Source organism: Lycium barbarum, chromosome 10 (assembly GCF_019175385.1).
Source record: "Lycium barbarum isolate Lr01 chromosome 10, ASM1917538v2, whole genome shotgun sequence".
Lineage (NCBI taxonomy): Eukaryota > Viridiplantae > Streptophyta > Magnoliopsida > Solanales > Solanaceae > Lycium > Lycium barbarum.
In genome coordinates, this window is record NC_083346.1 from 2,326,537 (window position 1) to 2,346,566 (window position 20,030).

Consider the following 20,030-nt stretch of genomic DNA (forward strand, 5'->3'; position numbering starts at 1 on the left):
TCATCTCAAAGCTTCCATTAACTCACCATATCAACACAAGTCCAAGAGAAATCAAAGATTAAACACCAAGAATCAAGAGAATCAAGTGTGTGGATGCTCACTAGTGTTGATGGAAGCCGAAAATTCTCTTGGAATTGAAGTTGGGGTTTTTCTCAAGTAAATTATTTTTCATCCAAAGTCCATTCCTACATCACCATAGGTGAGTTTTGTATTCATTTCATGTTATTAAGAATATTGAGTGGTTGCATGACTTGGATTGGGAAAAAAAAGTAGAATATGAGGCTCAAATGTGGAATTAGTGATATCCATGAATAGTAATTTGACTTGAATCATAATTCTTGATATGCCATGAGTATAATCATGTTGTGAATGATACTAATGATGTTGAGCAAGTATTATATGAAAATGGATATGGTGTTGCATTGTAGTAGTGGTTAAGGATGACTTTGAAAGGGAATTTTAAGAGTTGAATAATGTTTAACTTGAAGAAGTTTATTGATTATGATATTATGGGTGTTGCTATCGATATTTGGGAGTTGTTTACCATATGGAGGAAGTTGTTGGAACAAAGGAAATGCTGCCTAATTTTCGCTAGCTCTTAGCCATTTTAGTTTAGACACAAGTATGCTTCCAATTATCTAATTTTAGTACAAAATCTCTTGAATGTAGAATCGTGAGCTTGGAAGGGGAAACATTTAGTTGATAAAGTTAAAGAGACGTAAAGGTATGTAAGACTAGTCCCTTTCTTTCAAAGGCATGACTCCTATACTATGATTCCTTTATATTTCCATGACTTTCTCGTATCCCAAAGTTGAAGGCTAAAGATTTCTAAGAGTTTTCTATGAGAAAGAGAGGAGATATGTTCTATGATAATGACGATGATTATGATGATTTTATTCATCGAGATTCTAAAGCTTATGAAATGATGCTATAATGAGACCGATGATCCTATTGCATGATTTTATTGATATTACTCATTGTTGATAGTCTCACCTCATAACACTATTTCCTTCAAGGTGAGACATGGCGATCATGATTGTTCCATAACATAATCGGAGGTTACCGACCTTACGTCACTCCGGTAGAGTTATAGCTTTTAATTGGCTCTCATGCATGCTTATTTTTATGTATGATTACACCATGTCTAGTTGGCCGGGCAGACACCACTTCGGTGGGCGGCTTATGGATGATGATAGTTACACCGTGCCTAGTTGGCCGGGCAGTCACCACTAGTGGGAGGCGTGAGATGATTACCCCGGACGCGGGCTAGTGATGATATTATATTATGTATGTATGAAAAATGTTTTCTTAAAAGGTTAAGCATGCATGGTATTCGCCTTAAGGGGCAGTTTGATATACAGGTTATCTCTTTCCCTCATGTTCCTTATTGCTTTACTACATTATGGTTCATGCCTTACATACTCAGTACATTATTCGTACTGACGTCCTTCCTTTTATGGACGCTGCGTTCATGCCCGCAGGTAGACAGGGAGACGGACCGGATACCTAGGAGCTCTATCAGCAGTCGTATAGGAGCACTCCACTTCTCCGGAGTTGCCGCTTGTTGGTATATTTTTGTGTATATATTTGGGGCATGGCGGGATCCTGTCCCGCTCTTATGATTCCAGTATTCTAGTAGAGGCTCGTAGATACATGTGTGTGGTAGTAGATGTCTTATGATCTTATTAGTGCATATCCTGCGCATCATTTTGTAGCCTTGTGGGCCTATGTATATGTGTATATATATGTATATATATGTGTTTGGGAAGTAAATGAAGGTTGTCTCGTAATGGGTTTTATGATGAGAACGGTGTATGTTCAGATTGAATGTGATGACAAGTGAGTTAGGTGGTGCTCGGTAGAGTAGTTCCGGGTACCCGTCATGGCCCTCTAGCGGGGTCGTGACATGGACATAGCGCCTAACCTTTATTATAAAAGAGGATGAAAAACATCCTTGTACATGAAGGGGAGTAACTGATCTTGACTACATCAACTCATCCCCTTCTATTAACCCATAACTAACAAAAAATTTGCCTTATCATATCTTATTCTAACACTAGGCAATTGGCTTTTGTCCAGATGGCATGGGCCCTTTGCCTCTCTAGATAAATTTTGATAATTACAAAACATGAAAGATTCACCTTTGACAGAAGCATTTTTTGCTAAGCAGTCTGCTACTTGATTAGCTTCCCTATAACAGTGAGTTATTTTAGCATTTGCTTGGCCAAGGATTTGAGAAATTTCTTCAATAATATGCTCTTGAGTTTCTGGTTGTTCTGTTGTTGCTTCACAATCATATCTTTGATAATTAGTGAATCTAACTCCGAGTAAAGTAAGTGTACCCATTCTGATTGCCCCATGCCTGGCTGCCTGAGCTTCTGCTTCATTGTTGCTCTTGCATTTGATGTTTATAGAAAATGCCTAGATGAGATTACCCTGGGCATCTCTAGCAATTCCTCCAATCTCAGATTCTCCAAATTCTTTAATAAAGCTCCCATCAGTATTCATTTTAATATGGCCCTGCTGAGTTTTTTCCCGACAAATTCTTTTCCAGGTTTCAACTGGTTTCATTCTCTCAATGGTTTCACAAAGCCTGGGCCAAGACATTACCAGATCACAATTATGGTAAGCCAATCCTATAGTTGCCTTAATATTCCATAATGTTTGGTGAATCATCCTACTGTACAAAAACTACTTTTGATCTCCATATTTGCACTCACATTTCCCAGAGAACAAAACATGGAGTAATCTATACTACCAATTTATGTCTCAACCTTTTGAGCGTTCATTTGGGGCATAAGCTCAGAGATCTTTCGCAATTTGAAATCAAAATTGCTTAATAAGTCATTTTTAATAATTAATTCAATACTCAAAATTTTGTTTATATTCCATCACAACCATGTTTATAATCAATGTAATGCATTTGTTCGTTTTTCACTTTTTTCATGTATGAAACAGAACTTCTATATTGATTAAAGTCTGCAAATGTTAGCATTTTTATGCACGTGCACACACATATACTTTATAATTTTCTACAGATTTTATGTAATCTTACCTTTTGAAATTTAAAACCTGTTTTATTAATTTATAAATATTAAAATTAAATTTCATGAGCTTACGCCTAGCACCTTGGAGTTTAGGCCTCGCCTCGTGTCAGGTAAAATGCCTATCTCACCTCCACTTCTTTTAAACACTGTTTAGAATAACCTAAAATAGAGAACAGGAGGGTTAAGTTAGAACATACATTTTTTTCACTCTTTACTAAAATCTTTGTAGCGTGTACTGTGTATTCAAAGAAATAGCATGCATCAAGTCAAAGTGGTCCAGATTCTTTCTAGTGTGCAATGAAACAGCATGCATCAAGTCAGAGTGGTCCTAATTTTATGATTTCCAAAAAAATGGTAAGTAAGAAATTAAAAAAATCCCCTTCTATATTTTTTATTCATTTGTACACCAATCTGGTATCTGATACCCATTAATCCGATTAATTCAAATGCACATGGTGCATGTGACCTATTAAAGGAGAGATTGCTTCCAACGCGAAATTTCTTCATTCCCAAGATTCAAACCCCAGACTTTCTGTATATTCTTTGTCCTTCGACCGTTTCACTCTGTTGACACTTTGTGACCCGATTAATTTAGATTCACACAACATAAAATACAATAAAAGTAAGATCTTCCTGATTAGACTCCATTCACATGGCCCGAACTGTTTCACTCAAAAAGAGTGATTATTCATAGTAAAAGCAGCATTAATTCACATAGCTTTTTTTCCTTTTTTACTTTTGGCAATTAAGTAGCATTGTGCAAATGTCATCTTGGGTTTTACTTCAAGAATTGTCCTCTTCCGTCGGCTAATTGATTTCTTAGAGATGCGATCCTACTATTTTTCACCTCATTGCAATTTTTAATTTTTTTTTTTGGTGTTTTACCTGATGTCCGATATCTGTATTGGGACACGATTAAATTTAAATTCTCGTCAGGAAGTTCTCTATTAAGGCCTCATTTGTTTTCATTAAAATTAAGACGTCTGAATCTGAATGCACATCTGAATGATTAAGATGTTGTCTCTAGGTCTGAACACTGAATGATTAGACTGTTTGTTTTTCAATATTTGAATGTGCATAATGTATTTATTTAAGCATAATAAATATACAATTCAAATTAAAACAAGTAACTAAATAGTAGAAAATAAATACAAATTTAATATAAAAAATATTATTTGATAAAAAAAATGAAACATTTATGTTCACTAGTAATGGTGGAGATGTTTCGTAGTCGTGGTAGGTGGTGAGTGGGTGGTTGGGGTGAGAGGTGGGAGGTAGTGGGGGCGGGGTTGGTGTGGAGTGGGGGTGGGGTTGGTGGTGGGAGGTGGGGGTAGTGGGGAGTGGGGGTGGGTGGTGTGGAGTAGGGGTTGGTGGTGGGGTGGAGGTGGGAGGGTGGTGGGGTGGAATTGGAGTGGAGAGTGGGTGGGGGTGAGGTTCACGCGGAGGGTTGGGGTTGGGGTTGGAGCTGGTGATAAAAAAGTTCCATACAAAAATACCTCTTAATGATATTAAGACTTGGTTCAAGATCTTAATGATTAAGACTTATTCAGACCCAATAAGTGCTTAGATCTTAATGCAAACAAATGCACTTAATGGCTTAAGGTCTGAACAATTCAGGTTCAGACCTCCAAAAAGTGCAAACAAATTAGGCCTAAGGGACAAAACACTTCCTAGCAAAGCTCCATATTCAGAGCTCGAACCTGAGACATCTGGTTAAAGGCAAAAGAGTACACTACTCCACCACAGCCCTTGTCTACCTTTGCAGAGTTATTCAAGAGTTTTATTTCAGGAATTAAGTATAAGTTTTCCTTTAGACGGTTCAAAATTGATTAATTTTGCCATTCACGTGCATTCACATTAATGCCTTCAGTAAATTGTCTTGTATTTGTTCTTGTTATTAATGAAGTTCCATCGCAAAATAGATGGACTAATCATATACAATATTTTCGAGAGAAAAATATCCAAATTTATTCCGATCAATTTTTACTATAGTATGAAGTTACCCTCAATTAGAGCTCTTGTTGGGTCAAGGGTAAAAATAAATTTTCCCTAATTTATGGCGAAAATGATAGTGTTAAACTAAACTAACTCTAACGGACAAATGCGCATTTTTGATTGCCCCAATGAATATGCAGCCTAACTATAGAGAGTCGTGTGATTTGTTTTTTTTTTCTCTTTTTTTCTTTTTTAGTTTCTCACGGGCATTCAATATCTATTTTGGAGTCTGATTAAATTCGAATTCGCCTCGGGGAAAACACTTCCTAACAAAGACGACTTCATACCCATGATTTGAACCCAAAATCTCTAGTTAAGAATGAAGGAGTACTTTTTTTTTTTGGCAAATAAACTGGACGATTTTATTCACCAAGTATAACAGTTACAGCTCAGGTACTTTAAAACACAGCTACAGGAAATGGCTAAGTATAAACTTCAGCCCATTTCCTACAACTCCACATCTATAACAGCAGGTTCCTCATAGTCTAAGGATAGAAATTCATGCTATCTAGCTTCCTATTCAACTTTGCACTTACTATTCCTCAACAGGGAACATCCTGGACGATTTGCTTCACAATGCTATCAACACTTCTCTTCTTCTTCTGAAAGACCCTGGCGTTTCTTTCTTGCCATATATAATAAGTAGTTCCTGCAAACACATCCTATATACTTCCGCTGTTGCACTGTTTCCTTTGTATGATTGCAGGGCCCATGCCAGCTCTTGACACCAACTTCCAGTAGTTCTTTTAATACCTTGCCATGCCAAAATCCTACTCCAAATGTTAGCTGATATCACACAGCTGAAGAATAGATTTTCCACACTCTCCACACCTACATTACACAATGGGCAGCTCGTATCTTTTGTGATGCCCCATTTCACCAATCTATCCCTTGTCAAAATTCTGCCGCAAATGATCAATCTAAGTATGAAGATCCATTTAGCCGATCCATAGTTGTTGCATACCACTTTCCTCCACGGGACCTTTGGAAAGGATCCTCTTAGCTGCATATAAATTTTCTTGATTGAGAAAGTGTCCATCTGCATAAGATCTTGTTCCTGAAATCCAGCAGCTTGGAGTTATTGTTTTGCCTTCAAAATCTTCCTCACAATCCATGAAGCATTGCCAACTTCTGCTTCCCACATTGAGTTCCCTTTCCCATAGTAAATGTGCATCCACTTGACCCACAACTTGTCCTTCTTTTTGCATAAATTCCATAACATCTTGCATATTGCAGCTTTGTTCCATTGTAGAATATCCAAAATATTCAATCCACCAGCTGACAGAGGGTAACATAGTTTGTCCCAAGCTAGCAGGGCCTTCTTTGACATATCAACCCCTCCTGTCCAAAGGAATTTCCTACATACACCTTCAATGAGTTGTATAATCTTCTTGGGAAGAAGAAAAATTTGAGCCCAAAAGGTTTGAATAGAAAGCAAAACACTCTTGATAAGTTGGACCCGTCCAGCATAGGAAAGAAATTTGTTGGTCCAAGCCTTGATCCTTCCAAGCATTTTGTCAATTAGTGGCTTGCATTGATTGACTGCTAATTTCTTAGAGCATAAAGGAACACCCGAGTACCTGATAGGAAGCTCCCCCTTTGTAAAACCAGTCAGTTGCATTATACTTTCCTGTTCAGCCACTGGAACACCTCCAAAATAAATGGAACTTTTATCTAAATTGGCTTTTAGCCCAGAAGCTAGAGAGAATTCTTTGAAACAGTCAAATAACATCTAAACTGACCACACATCTCCTCTACAGAACAACAATAAGTCATCAGCGAAACTAAGTTGAGTAAGCTGAAGCCTTTCACATTTTGGATGATAATTGAAATTTGGGTCCAGTGCCAATGTCTTAAGCAACCTGCTCAAGTACTCCATAGCCAGTACAAATAGAAAGGGTGATATTGGATCACCTTGCCTCAACCCTCTCTTAGCTGGAAAAGGGTTAACTGGTTTACCATTAATCACAATTGAATAAGACACAGTTCTCAAGAAAATCATAATCTAGCTAATGAATTTCCCAGGAAATTGCAAACACTCCATAACTTGTTCAAGAAACAACCATTCTACCGAGTCATAGGCTTTTTGCATATCCACCTTCAACATACACCTAGGTGATAGTTGCTTCCTACTATATCCTTTTACTAGTTCATGACTTAGGACAATATTATCAGTAATTATTCTGCCAGGCACAAAAGCTGACTGGCCGATGTCCACTAGGTCATTCATTATACCTTGCATTCTTTTCATCAATACTTTTGAAATAATCTTGTAAACCACATTGCAACAAGATATGGGTCGAAACTGTTTCACACTGGAAGGATGCAGTACCTTGGGTATTAGTGTGACTGAAGTGCAATTCAGAGGTCTATACATCTCTGTGGACTCGAAGAAATGCAAAACAGTTGCTGTTATTTCATCCCCTATTATAGGCCAAGCTTTTTTGAAGAAAACAGCATTAAATCCATCTCCCCCTGGTGCTTTTTGATCATCTATACTCGCTAAAGCTGCTACTATCTCCTCCTTTGTGACAGGTCTGATAAGGTGCATTTGTTGTTCTCTATCCAAAGTTGGTCCATTTTTCATAACCTCTGGTCTAATAGCTGGTAACTGAGTCGAAGTAGTTCCCAAGAGTTCCTTATAGAACTCCAAAGCAATCCTTGTTGATGTCTAGATATTTTTGTGACAAATATACCCAGATGCAATAAATACAAGATTTAATGGATATACTAGCTTCTTAATTCATAATTAAGTTTTTCCTTGCGGTTAATAGTACAGTCAGACCATTCTATAATAATCATACTTTATATATAACAATGTTACGTTATAACGGTTATGTTCTTTTTGAAACTGATTTTCATGTTATGTTATAGTAAATGTTTTCTATAACAACATTTCGTTATAACAGCAAAAAAAATATTCAGATAAACGATGCCGTTATAGAGAGGCCGGACGGGTTTGTGACAATCCAACATCCAATATCCACACGACGGAATTGATTTTCTCTTTTTGGCGCAAGGAATCTAATTCTTTCGATTTTCTCTTTTTCTTATCTTTCTCAATCTATTCTTAATGTCGTACTTTTTTCGTAATTGGCACTCATATAGACGGCAAGAAGATATACAATAAGGTACTTTTGATACATTATATGTACTATATATGTATATTCATTGTATGTGTCAAAAACCTGCTTCCATTGATTCTCTATTCAATCAAATACTGTTATATGAAATTGAATGTCATGGCCTAAGAAATTGGGTTAAATTCTACAAAAAAGAGGTTAACAAAATATAGTTGATGGATACTACGTACGATGTGTCCCTAATTAACTTGATGACATATTCTTTTGCCACTAAATAGCACGTAGCTAAAAGAATCTTTTTTATAATTTGTTGCTAATCCATCATTAATAGAATTTGCGATAAATTTTGCTGTTTAGCTGCATAATTTGTCCTTCGCTAATTTCTATTTTCCTTTAGTAATTATAGCTACGTAGAACAAAATATCTAAAGCAAGCTGCACTTATCTCTGAATCCTACCTCACGATGAAATATTTTAAAGCCAAAATGATTGGGAAATTGAATTTTGTAATGCGACTAAAATGTATGAAATTAAACTGATCTAGCATTCAATAAAATGATGTACTCGCAATAAATATGACAAGATACAAAATGGGAATCGATCGACAGGAATAAGAGCATAAACATTATTGTCATGTTATAATCAAAGGCGGATCTAGGATTTGAAGGTGGCGGGTGTCACAATTTTCTTCAATGTTCATCTTGTTGGGAATATGTATTTGGATTGGGTCCATCTCTTTTTAGTTTATTCGGGTCAACTTAATAGCCCATTTTTATTTGCAAATATGAAAATTACATTTCAAAAATCAAGAAACGAACATAATTAGCATCTTGAACAAGAAATCACACTCATTAACACCCATTAACAGCAGAAGTAAAATCAACATTTTCACCAAGGGACTTGCATCTCTTATGTATATTAAAAAATAAATTTGCACAAGTAAAATAACATCTTCAATAAGAGAATTATACCAATCAAAATAAGAAAAAAAAATAGAAAAACTCTTCAATAGATAAATACACCTCATAAGTAAATGTAGAATTAGATAAACGAGTTCTCAAAAATAAATCATAGATTTCATGTTTTTTCTAAGCAGTGCTTACGAAATTTCCATCACAATTTAAGTACACTACAAGAAAAAATATATGTGGCAACAATTTTTTTTTTTTTTTGTCATAGATTGATTATTGTTGCAAAAAGTACTTTTGCAACAAAAAATAATATTTTGTTGCATGAACTTTTCCCAACGGCTGTTATTGCAACAACGTGCAACAACTTTTTTTTTGTTGCCAAAAGTACTTTTTGCAACAATAATCAATACAATGACAACAAAATTAAATTCTTTGGCAACAAGAAAATCATTTGCCAACAATAAAACTAAGTTTTTGTCAAATATAAAACTTTTTGTTGCGATATCTATACTTTCTTGTAGTGGTAGTTAAGTGATTTAAATTGAATTTAACAATTATAGAATAGCATAAATTTTTATAATACACTCCCTCCATCCATTTTTATTTGTCCATTATACTAAAAATATATGTCCACTTTTACTTGTAAGTTATATAGTTTGAAAATCCAAGACATAATTTAGCATTTTACACCTATTTTACCCTTATTATTAAGTACTCCAATTCATTTCTTATTTTATTTATTGCTTATTAAGAGTGTCCCAAGTCAAATATAGACAAGTAAACATGGACGGAAGGAGTAATAAACAAAAGAAATTATAAAAGAAGAAATTGAATTTTGTTCTCAATCCAAAATTTCCATTGAGACCCAGTTTTTCGATTTAAATACTCACAGATTTGAGATTAATAGAAATGCTTAATTTAAGGGATTTTGAAGTTTCTATTTGTGTGTTCTCGCTAGAGATTACAGATAAAGTAATAGAAAAGAGGAAAGACAATATAAATAATAAAAAGATAAATAGAAAATTGGAAAGATCGAAAAGGGAATTACTGGTACAAAGGAAGTAAAAAACGCAAAGAAAAACGGGAATCGAAAAATGTTCAAGCTAAATTCAAACTTGTGTATACCAGTTGTGGCACCTTTGTTTAATTTACGATTGGGGGTGGCAGGATCAAATATTTAACCTAATTTAAGCAAATTACAATATAAATATATAAAAAACTTATTAGTCGAGGGGGTGCCATGCCACCCTTACCCTAAAGGGTGGATCCGCCCTTGGTTGTAGTCATACCTCTCTAGAACAATCATTCTCTGTAATAACATTTCACTTTAACAAGGGGGTGCCATGCCACCCCCACCCTAAAGGGTGGATCCGCCCTTGGTTGTAGTCATACCTCTCTAGAACAATCATTCTCTATAATAACATTTCACTTTAACAATAAAGTTTTTTTTTTAAACCAAATTTTCATCTTATGTTATATTGTATGCATTTCATAACATTAGCATTTTGCTACAACAACCAAAATATATCCAGTCAACAATTCCTTTATATATAGAAAAGTTTGACTGCATATATAGAACTATGATAATCACATTTCATTTCAGTTAGCTATAGCCATGAATTAGATCATAATCGTTCTCAACGAGCTCCATAAGAAATGATCCCTTTTTTTCATCAGGACGAAATAAAGACCAATGATCTTGAACAACCAATCAGACATAGCTATAGCCATGAATTAGATCATAATCATTCTCAACGAGCTCCATAAGAAATGATCCCTTTTTTTCATCAGGACGAAATAAAGACCAATGATCTTGAACAACCAATCAGACAGAACAACTAACAAGTATATTCTAGTATACTCATACATTATAGACCATTGTGATACTCACACAAGTGTTCTATCTACTGTTTTAATTGTATGCAAGCGAATTCAGACTGAAAAAAACGCTTATCAATATGTATTTAATTAGGAATGATAAAAGGATATTGCCTGGAATTTACTTCAGACAAAAAAATAGAATTTAGAAAAAGGAGGTTGAAGAGTAGGAAGAAGAGAGAAATGTGTGGATTTTCAGCAAAATAATGAAGTTTATCAAGAATTAGAACTTTCTGATAATAACTCATCTAGTAGTTCAGGCCCTAAATCAAAAAGTACCAACACATTCTCTTTTTGAGCTATTTCCCTCTTACCTTTCAACTTAGAAATACCTCTTTTCTTGTGTCTTTCCTTTAGGGCTTCAACAGGTGACAAACCCTCCTTGTAACTACCTCTATTCAATTCACATAACGATTCTTGAACTCTTTCAACTGGAAAATTGAGGCAGGCGAATTCGCCTCGCATCCAAAGTGCAGCTTGATCATAAGCCAGAGCAGCTTCTTCAGCAACATCGAAAGTTCCAAGCCAAACCCTAATTCCATTTCTCGTCGAATCCCTAATTTCAGCTGCATATTTTCCCCATGGCCTCTTTCGAACACCTATGTAGTGCTTTTCCTCTTTATTGGAAAATTCTTGAACTTTTTCATTCTTGATGATTTCTTCGGAAAAATCATCTGCAAGAGATGATTTCTCCGAATAAATCATTTTTTGTTCCTCAACAGTACTATTACTGTTGAGGAACAATGGTGGCCAATAATTACTATCAAATGAAAGCTCAAAAGATGAAGAACTATTCATCTTTTGAGAGCTTTGTTTTACCTCTTTTGGATGTTTGAAATTATTGTGTACCAAATTATCTAAACCTTAAAATAAATAATATTAGAGCCAGTGGAAAATTGTGATTCAAAAAAAAATAAAAATAAATAAATAAATGGGTTGTGGGAGAGAGGTTTTTAGTTGTGAGACTAATTAGACTTAGTTATACAATAAAAATTAGATTTAGTTATTTAATTTGACATGTTCTTTGATTCTTTTCCCATGACTGGGAAGTCATGGCATCTTAGATTACATTATACTATTTTATAGGTTGATATGACTCTAGCCAAAAGGGTGGCAATAAGTAATAATACACCATAATTAATTTAAATTATCTAATAACATAAAACTATTAACAGAATTGTCTTTTCTAGTTAGATTTTCTGGAACTTGCCATCACAATCTCGAGTGGTGATAGAATTGCTTTAATAATACTAAGAACTACATGTACAGTGTATGTCTAAGTTTTGAACTTGACCATGCCTAGTAGAATTGACTTTGAGCTGAAACTTGAAAGTGACCCTGTTAGAGTCAAAGATGAACGACCAAAGTATGGGGAAGATAATGCATAATTGCTAAATAAAAAATTGAAGCTAATGTAGTACTACTTATTAGTCAGATTATATGACGATCCTTAGCAGATATATTTAGTGTCAAAATTACATAAGAGCCTTTTGGCTTTATTTAAAATTGAATTTTAATTATTTCTCCTGAATGTAAAGAGAAAATTAGAAAATAATGTTAATTTGCTTTTGACAAGTCTCTGCATCCAAATTCCAATATCACCGCTACTACATAAACATGACTTTGACAGTACCTTGGAACGACTAAAAAATTATTTTGGAGTTAAGATATTCTTTTCGTAGTACTTTAAATTACAATTTTATTTCGGTCCTTTATTAGGCATGTATCCCTACCATAAATGTAGCAATTATATTTTATCTATTGCAGGTCAAATTTGTCTAATAAATATCAAGTGGTTAGAAGTTAACAGAAATAGATTATTTAGATAATAGCAAAAAATGACTGAAAAAAGTTGTTCAATTGTGTCCGCAAGATTGTGGACTAGGGATATATGACACCACAAATTCCTCAGCCTATAGGTTTAGTTTTAGTTGTAGACATGAGGATCAGGTCTTAAAATAAACAACTTGGATAAAGAAAGTATTCCACAGAAATTTTTTCAAGAAATGATTTAATTTTCTATCACCAGTTGCAATTTAAATGAAAAATAAATGGCTTAGCATAATCTATATCATGTATTTAAATTTTATGATTTCCTGTGAAAATGCTACATCACTAAAAACATATTTGTACTGCTCATAAAATCAATCTCCCCGAAATTTATACTACCGTGTTTCGGAAAAATAATAGTATACTGTTTGGGATAGAGAAGAAATAATAAGAAGTGACTTTAACCTAAAGGCAATTTATTGATAATTAAATTATGAATTCATCCTTATATGGTCTATAATTTAATTCCTTCCATTTCTATGTAAAATTTGCCTACACAAATTTCACATAGTACCACCTCTCGAGTTCTACAACCATCAGTCTATGGACTGTTTCACTTAGGTCCTCGACTCCTCTCTAAGGTTTATCCCATCACCGTATTAGGGGAGGTACTGACTCTTATACCTCTTATAATTGTCTAAACCCAACTATCAAGGTGCTGTAGACTTTAGCCACTGCCTAGGTCACCTCAAGACTTTGGGTCTCACGATTTTGTCTATGTAAACCTTAATTAATCTAAAAAGCACTTTGAACTTGTATTTATATATGGCCCAAGTTAACTTTTTTCTCTCATTTTGACATGAGTCAATATTAATTTTTTTTTTCCACATTTTTTGTTAAATTTAATAATCAGAGTTTGTCAAATACTCATGAAGATCATAATTGCTCAAGAGTATATTCAACCCATCATTTTGAACCTATTTTTGTCATTTTCTCCAAAGAATCTTCTACTAGAAACTACAAATGCTTAACTTTCTACGAGACGAATGAAATGAACCACAGTCGTTAAAGTTAACAGCCTTAATCAGTACACAGCGACCTTGATTAGGTTGTCTGCATTTTTAGTTTTGTAAGTAATATTATACTCATGAAAATTGGGTATTTAAAATTAAAAGTAGTACTAACATTTTTTTTAAATATTTTGAATACTTCTAGCTACCCGTGCCATAATATTAGTTCTCGGATTATCCTGAATTTTGTCTTTTTCCGTCGGCTGATGCCCCACCTGGAGCGTTTAATTTGGATGGGATATCAAACCTGTTTTTATGGGCTTATGGCTTTTGACTTGCATTTTTTTACGCAAAATATCTTTAAAGGCACTAGTCTTTAATTTTTCCCCCTCAAATTATTGGTTTTTAATTTTTGCCCGTCGCCTAAAAATTCATGAGTTCCGGGTGCGAATCCCACTCAATCAGAAATTAAAAAAAAATCGCAAGGCAAATTTCTGGATAAGGTAGAGTTTGCACCTTATAAGGCAGAGTTTGGGCAAAAGCTTGCCTTAAGGCCTAACTTTTACCTGAATAGCCTGTTTGTCCAAGCTTCTAAAAATAACTTATTTTAAAAAGTACTTTTGGCTAAAAGCAGTTTGTGTTTAGCCAATTAATTTTAAAAAATACTTTTGAGCAGCAATTAGTATTTGGCCAAGCTTTTAAAAAGTGCTTCTAAGTGTATTTTTCTCAAAAGTACTTTTCAAAAAAATATTTTGGGCAAAAGCTATTTTGTTAGCTTCTGAAAAACTGATTCTGCTACTCCCCCAAAGCACTTATTTTCTCCCAAAAGCTTGGCCAAACACCTCACTTTTTTTTTTTTTTTAAATAAGCGCTTATTGAAAAAATAAGTACTTTTGGAGGAAAAATAAGCTTGGCCAAACAGGCTAAGCCTAATTTTGCTACAAACCTCTGCCTTGCGAAATTCTTCCTTTTTTTTTTTTACTGAGCCAGGGTTCGAACCCAGAACCTCGGGTATTAGGCGAAGGACAAAAATTAAAGACCAACAATTTGAGGGACAAAAATTAAAGACCAGTGCCTTTGAAGGGCAGTCATGCAAAATGACCCTTTGAGTTATAAGTTAAACGAAAAAGGCTTAAATATGCCATCGAACTATCAGAAATGACACATCTACAAACACTACAAAAGTGCTTAAAAGCTATTTTGGATTAATTAAAAGCACGCAAAATAAGTCAATCCAAACAGGGTCATAGCGTCTTTGATCCCTCGGCTATTTATAAATTTTGAATTTGATCTTTTTGGTATATAATTCAATATATCTTTTAACTTTTAATGTATATCTATATCTATATTATTTTAAAAGCACGAATATAAATGCTGGTTGATCAAAATATCCTTCAAGCACTACTAGAAAAACAAGAAATTAAACAACGAAAATTCCATGCTAATCCCATTTAGCTACGGATTAGTGACGGATTTTAAGAAAATTCAATTAGCTTACACTAAACAAGTTAGTTAAAATATATGAAAGGAAATATGATATATTCAGACTATTTTTAGAAGTATATAACCCTCAAATGTAATAATAGTACAAGTTTTAACATAAACATGGATAATTTAAATGATGGAACGATCAATAATCCTGAAAAGTTGTGAATATTCATTAGCGAAGGAATTAAAAGTGCACATTTCAAATAATTGAAGGTTAAATGTGCTTAGTCGGATATCACAAGAACTAAAATTAGAATTTATCAGTAACAGAGAGACCAAAAGTGTTATTTAATCTAAAGGGTGACAACAATTATTTAAAAAAAAAACAGTTCATTGTTAATTGATTTCTTCTTCCTTTTCTACTGGAGTTTCTACAATTTTTAATTTATTTTATTTTATATTCTAAAAAGGACATCGGAAACTGTTACTATGTTTCTTCTTGTACTATTCATATTTTGGGTAGGAATTTGTCTAAACTTGTTAGTTGTTACATGTTAACAATTCTAATTTGAGAAATAAGGACTTAAAAGTTGTACCTTGTACAAGGGTTCAAAAAGACTCGGATCCATTATACTTATCTAATATATAATATTGTAATAGCATATAGTATGATTTTATTTAACTAAACAAGTAAGATAAGAACGTTGAATTATCATATACCATATACTCCTATAGTATATTATTAATTTATATTATATGCAAGTAGCATATATTTCATATAGTTAAAGTCAAAAGTGATATGTACGGGCAAATAATGTATGTATGTGGCTATTAGAATACAAACAATTTAATAAAATTAGATGGCGTAGAGAACTGGAATAATTCGACAGAACTTTTCCAGGCGTGCATCACTTGAAATAGACTTTCCACGATATGTTTCAAAGTTCATGAAGAATCAAACATTACTCACCATAAATATATAAGTGACTTGACCAAATTTGTAGAAAAGATTAATTCAATATCAAAACTAGCCTTTTAAGCATATAGGGGCGGATTTAAGATTTTGAATTGATGAGTTTAATCTTTAGGTTCCTATCACTGAACCCAATACATTTTTGAAATTAGGGGTACGGATCATAATCTAGTACAGTCAAACCTCCCTATAAATGTCAAATTGCTTTTGGAACCGATTTTTCATATTAGGTGAGGACTTAGAGGTGTACAAAGAAAATCGACAAACTGCACCAAACCGATTTTTGACTTGTTTTGGTATTAGAAAAAAAAATCTGATCATAATTGGTTTGGTTTGGTTTTAACCAAAAAAAGTCAAACCGAACTGAACCAACCCAAAAATTAAATGTATACAATTTTAAAAAAAATTTATACATAAAAAATTTATTTATAATGTAATTTATAAACATTTCTTAAGTTTTTTCATAGTTTTAGTTTTTTAACATGTTATTTCAAGCTTGAACTTAGAATTTTTAATGGTCCAATAAGTTTTATAGCATATTGATATTAGTAACTCAAATAAAGCTCAAATCAATACTAATGCTAACAAATCCTAACACTGGAAATAACAATAATGTTGGATATCTATTACTACGTACTATTAATTTTGCATTGGTTTAGACAGTGAAAAAACATAACTTATTTTAGTTTTTCTTTATTATATAGTCATGTAATTAATAATTAGCCGTACTTTTTTCTTTTAGTACTTTTAGATTGTAATCATTATCATTGTGGCTTAACGATTTCATTATTTTTTTTTTGTTGAATAATACAATGTCATCACTCATCTCATATTTTGTGTCACTTTCTTAAGAAACACCTTAATTAAATAGTTGTATCTTACTAGGACTAAAAAAATATTTGAAGAACAAGTTTTATGTTTTGTATGAAGACTTTACAAAAAAAAACCGACTTTTGTTGGTTTAGTTTGATTTATAGATTTAAAAACCCGACACAATTAGTTTGATTTGATATTTGGGAAACCTGAACCAACCCAGTCCATATACACCCTAGGTGAGGTCATATTAGATTTGCTATAAAACTACCAATTATTGTAGGTTTACTTAATAGTTTAAATTTTTTATACATTAATGTAATTCACAGAACTTAAGCACTTCATAGTTTTGAACTCTAGTGTCGCAGAGAAGCGAAATAAGGCACAACATAGTCTTAGGTTTCTTCATGGAGAGGAGGGGGTTACATATGGTGATTAGGAGTTGACGAACGCCAAGCAAAGGAAAAATAACCTAGTAGTGAACTTGTATCAATCAATGGCAACTATTAAGTTTTGATACCATTTGTTCAAAAAAGGATACCATCTAGGCTATTTTTTCTCTCTTCTGTTGTTATAGCTTCAACTTCTTTTTAATAGATGATTGTGACGAGCATCCTTTTTCTTTCACCGTAAAATCTAGGCGATTATCCCTACCTTCGGGTAGCTTACGGTTTACATATCAATATCAAGTCAGTACAAAATCTTGCCCATCAGATGAAAGTTATGACTTCTGAGCGATGATTGAACAACACCCTATTATTCGTAAGAAATATTCATTTAAGAGAGGTTGATTTATGAAAGCCCTATAAGGCCTCAACCGACACTAAGCTTCGTTCTGCGGCGATTTTCAAGGTAGCACCTGTTTCAGCATACCATCCCGCTCGACTCCAAAATATTTATATTTATATATATATATAAAAAAGATGCAATCTTCGATGAATAAAAACTCTGGAGGAAATTGAAAAACTTCCACTGTCAAAGACAGGGAAGAAACAAATCTCCACCAAAAGGAGAAAATAAACTCTCAACGCAAGAGGCGACGTGGGGCTCGTACTCTTTACTCTTCATATAATATACAAGACTATTCATTCAGTGGAGATCGATGTGGGACTAAAATTACTTGGGCTGAAAACTAATGGGATATTGTCAATTTTTTGCGCGGAGTGCCCTTCTTTTGGGTTGGTCTTTATATTTTGCCCCTCATTTATGTCTTCTTTAATTTTTGCCCTTGCCGCCTGTTTAATGAAAGTTTTCTGACGAAATTACCCTTAACCCATTAAAAACCTTTCTATTTCGTCATTTGCCCGTTTCTTTTCTTTTTTTGCTTCTTCATTCCTCCTCTGTTTTGTGTCTGTCTTATCTGTTCTAAAATTTAGGTACGAATTTGGATCTTTTGCTCGTTTCAATGTTTGTTTTTATGTTAAATTGTTGTTTGTTGAATTGATATCTTTGTCTTCATCGTTTTTTATATTTAATTGATCATTTTTTATTTAAAATTATAGTGTTTTGTTAAAGTGTCTGTATGATTTTTTGAACTTTAGTTTCGTTCCTCATGTATATATTTTGGTTTTTTGAATGTCGTATTATGAATGTCGTAATATGTTTTAGTTGATTTTGATATGCATTTTGATTTTCTCTTTGTTGAATCTTTGAAGTTTTGCATGTGAACAACTATTTTATGTTGTTGCTATTGTTTTTGTTTAGTAATCTGGTTTTTGTGAACAATGTGTTTGTCTGATGCAACATATGCCGGGTCCGGCAGAATTCTTGGTTTTTGAAACTGAAGTTATGCCGGTTCCGACATAATTTCGTGATTTAAGTTAGTTTGTATGTGTTTTGATTTTTTGGTGTTTTTTTTTTTTTGTTAATAATGTTGGTTTTTATGAAAGTTTATATGTTTTCCTGATTATAAACTTTAGTTTAAGATTTTTGGTGTTTTTTTGTTTAGTAACCTGTGTTTTCAAGAAGACTGTGTTTGTCTGAGGCAACATATGCCGGGTCCGGCAGAGTTCTTGGTTTTTGAGACTGAAGTTATGCCGGTTCCAGCATAAAGTTATGCCTGTTCCGGCATAACTTCATGAATTAAGTTAATTTATGTGTGTCTTGGTTTTTTGTTGTTGTCTTGTTAATAATTTTGGTTTTTATGCAATCTTATGTGTTTTTGGTGTTGTTTTGTTAATAATATTTTTGTTTTGGTTATGAAAAATGAAAGTTTGCCTCTCACGGCATACTTTATAATTTTGTAAGTTGAAGTTTTTCCCCATCCGACAGACTTTTCTAGTTCTTAACACTTGCGTAAATTTTTGTTTTGCTCATAAAAATGAAAGTTTGCCTCTAACAGCATACTTTGTTCTTTTGTAAATTGAACTTCTGCCTCCTCCGGCAGACTTGTCTAATTCTTAACACTTGTGTACTTTTTTATTTTGCTTATGAAAATAAAAGTTGCCTCGAACTTGTTCTTTTGTAAAGTGAACTTCTGCCTTTTCCGACATACTTTTATAGTTCTTAACCCTTGTATACTTGATGTTTTGCTTATGAAAATGAAAATTTTCCTCTAACAGCATTTGCTTATGAAAATGAAAGTTTGCCTCTAACAGCATACTTTGTTCTTTTGTAAAGTAAACTTCTGCCTCCTCCGGCAGACTTGTCTAATTCTTAACACTTGTGTACTTTTTTATTTTGCTTATGAAAATGAAAGTTGCCTCTAACAACATACTTTGTTCTTTTGTAAAGTGAACTTCTGCCTCCTCCGGCATACTTTTCTAGTTCTTAACACTTGTATACTTGATGTTTTGCTTATGAAAATAAAAGTTTGCCTCTAATAGCATACCTTGTTCTTTTGTAAAGTGAACTTCTGCCTCCTCCGGCAGACTTGTCTAATTCTTAACGCTTGTGTACTTTTTTATTTTGCTTATGAAAATGAAAGTTGCCTCTAACAGCATACTCTATTCTTTTGTAAAGTAAACTTCTGCCTCCTCCAGCATACTTTTAGTTCTTAACACTTGTATACTTGATGTTTTGCTTATGAAAATGAAAGTTTGACTCTAACGGCATTCTTTGTTCTTTTACAAGGTGAACTTCTGTCTCCTCCGACATAATTTCAAGTCTAAGTCATTGAGCATT

At 33.5% G+C, this 20,030-nt stretch overlaps 1 protein-coding gene across 1 annotated transcript; it reads right to left on the reverse strand.

The window, feature by feature from the left end:
• Positions 1 to 10,918: 10,918 nt before the first annotated feature.
• Positions 10,919 to 11,735, reverse strand: LOC132615945 (ethylene-responsive transcription factor 1B-like). The gene has a single exon (XM_060330549.1). The coding sequence runs from the start codon at positions 11,709 to 11,711 to the stop codon at positions 11,130 to 11,132; it is 582 nt and encodes a 193-aa protein (XP_060186532.1). The 5' UTR covers positions 11,712 to 11,735; the 3' UTR covers positions 10,919 to 11,129.
• Between the last annotated feature and the right edge of the window lie 8,295 nt (positions 11,736 to 20,030).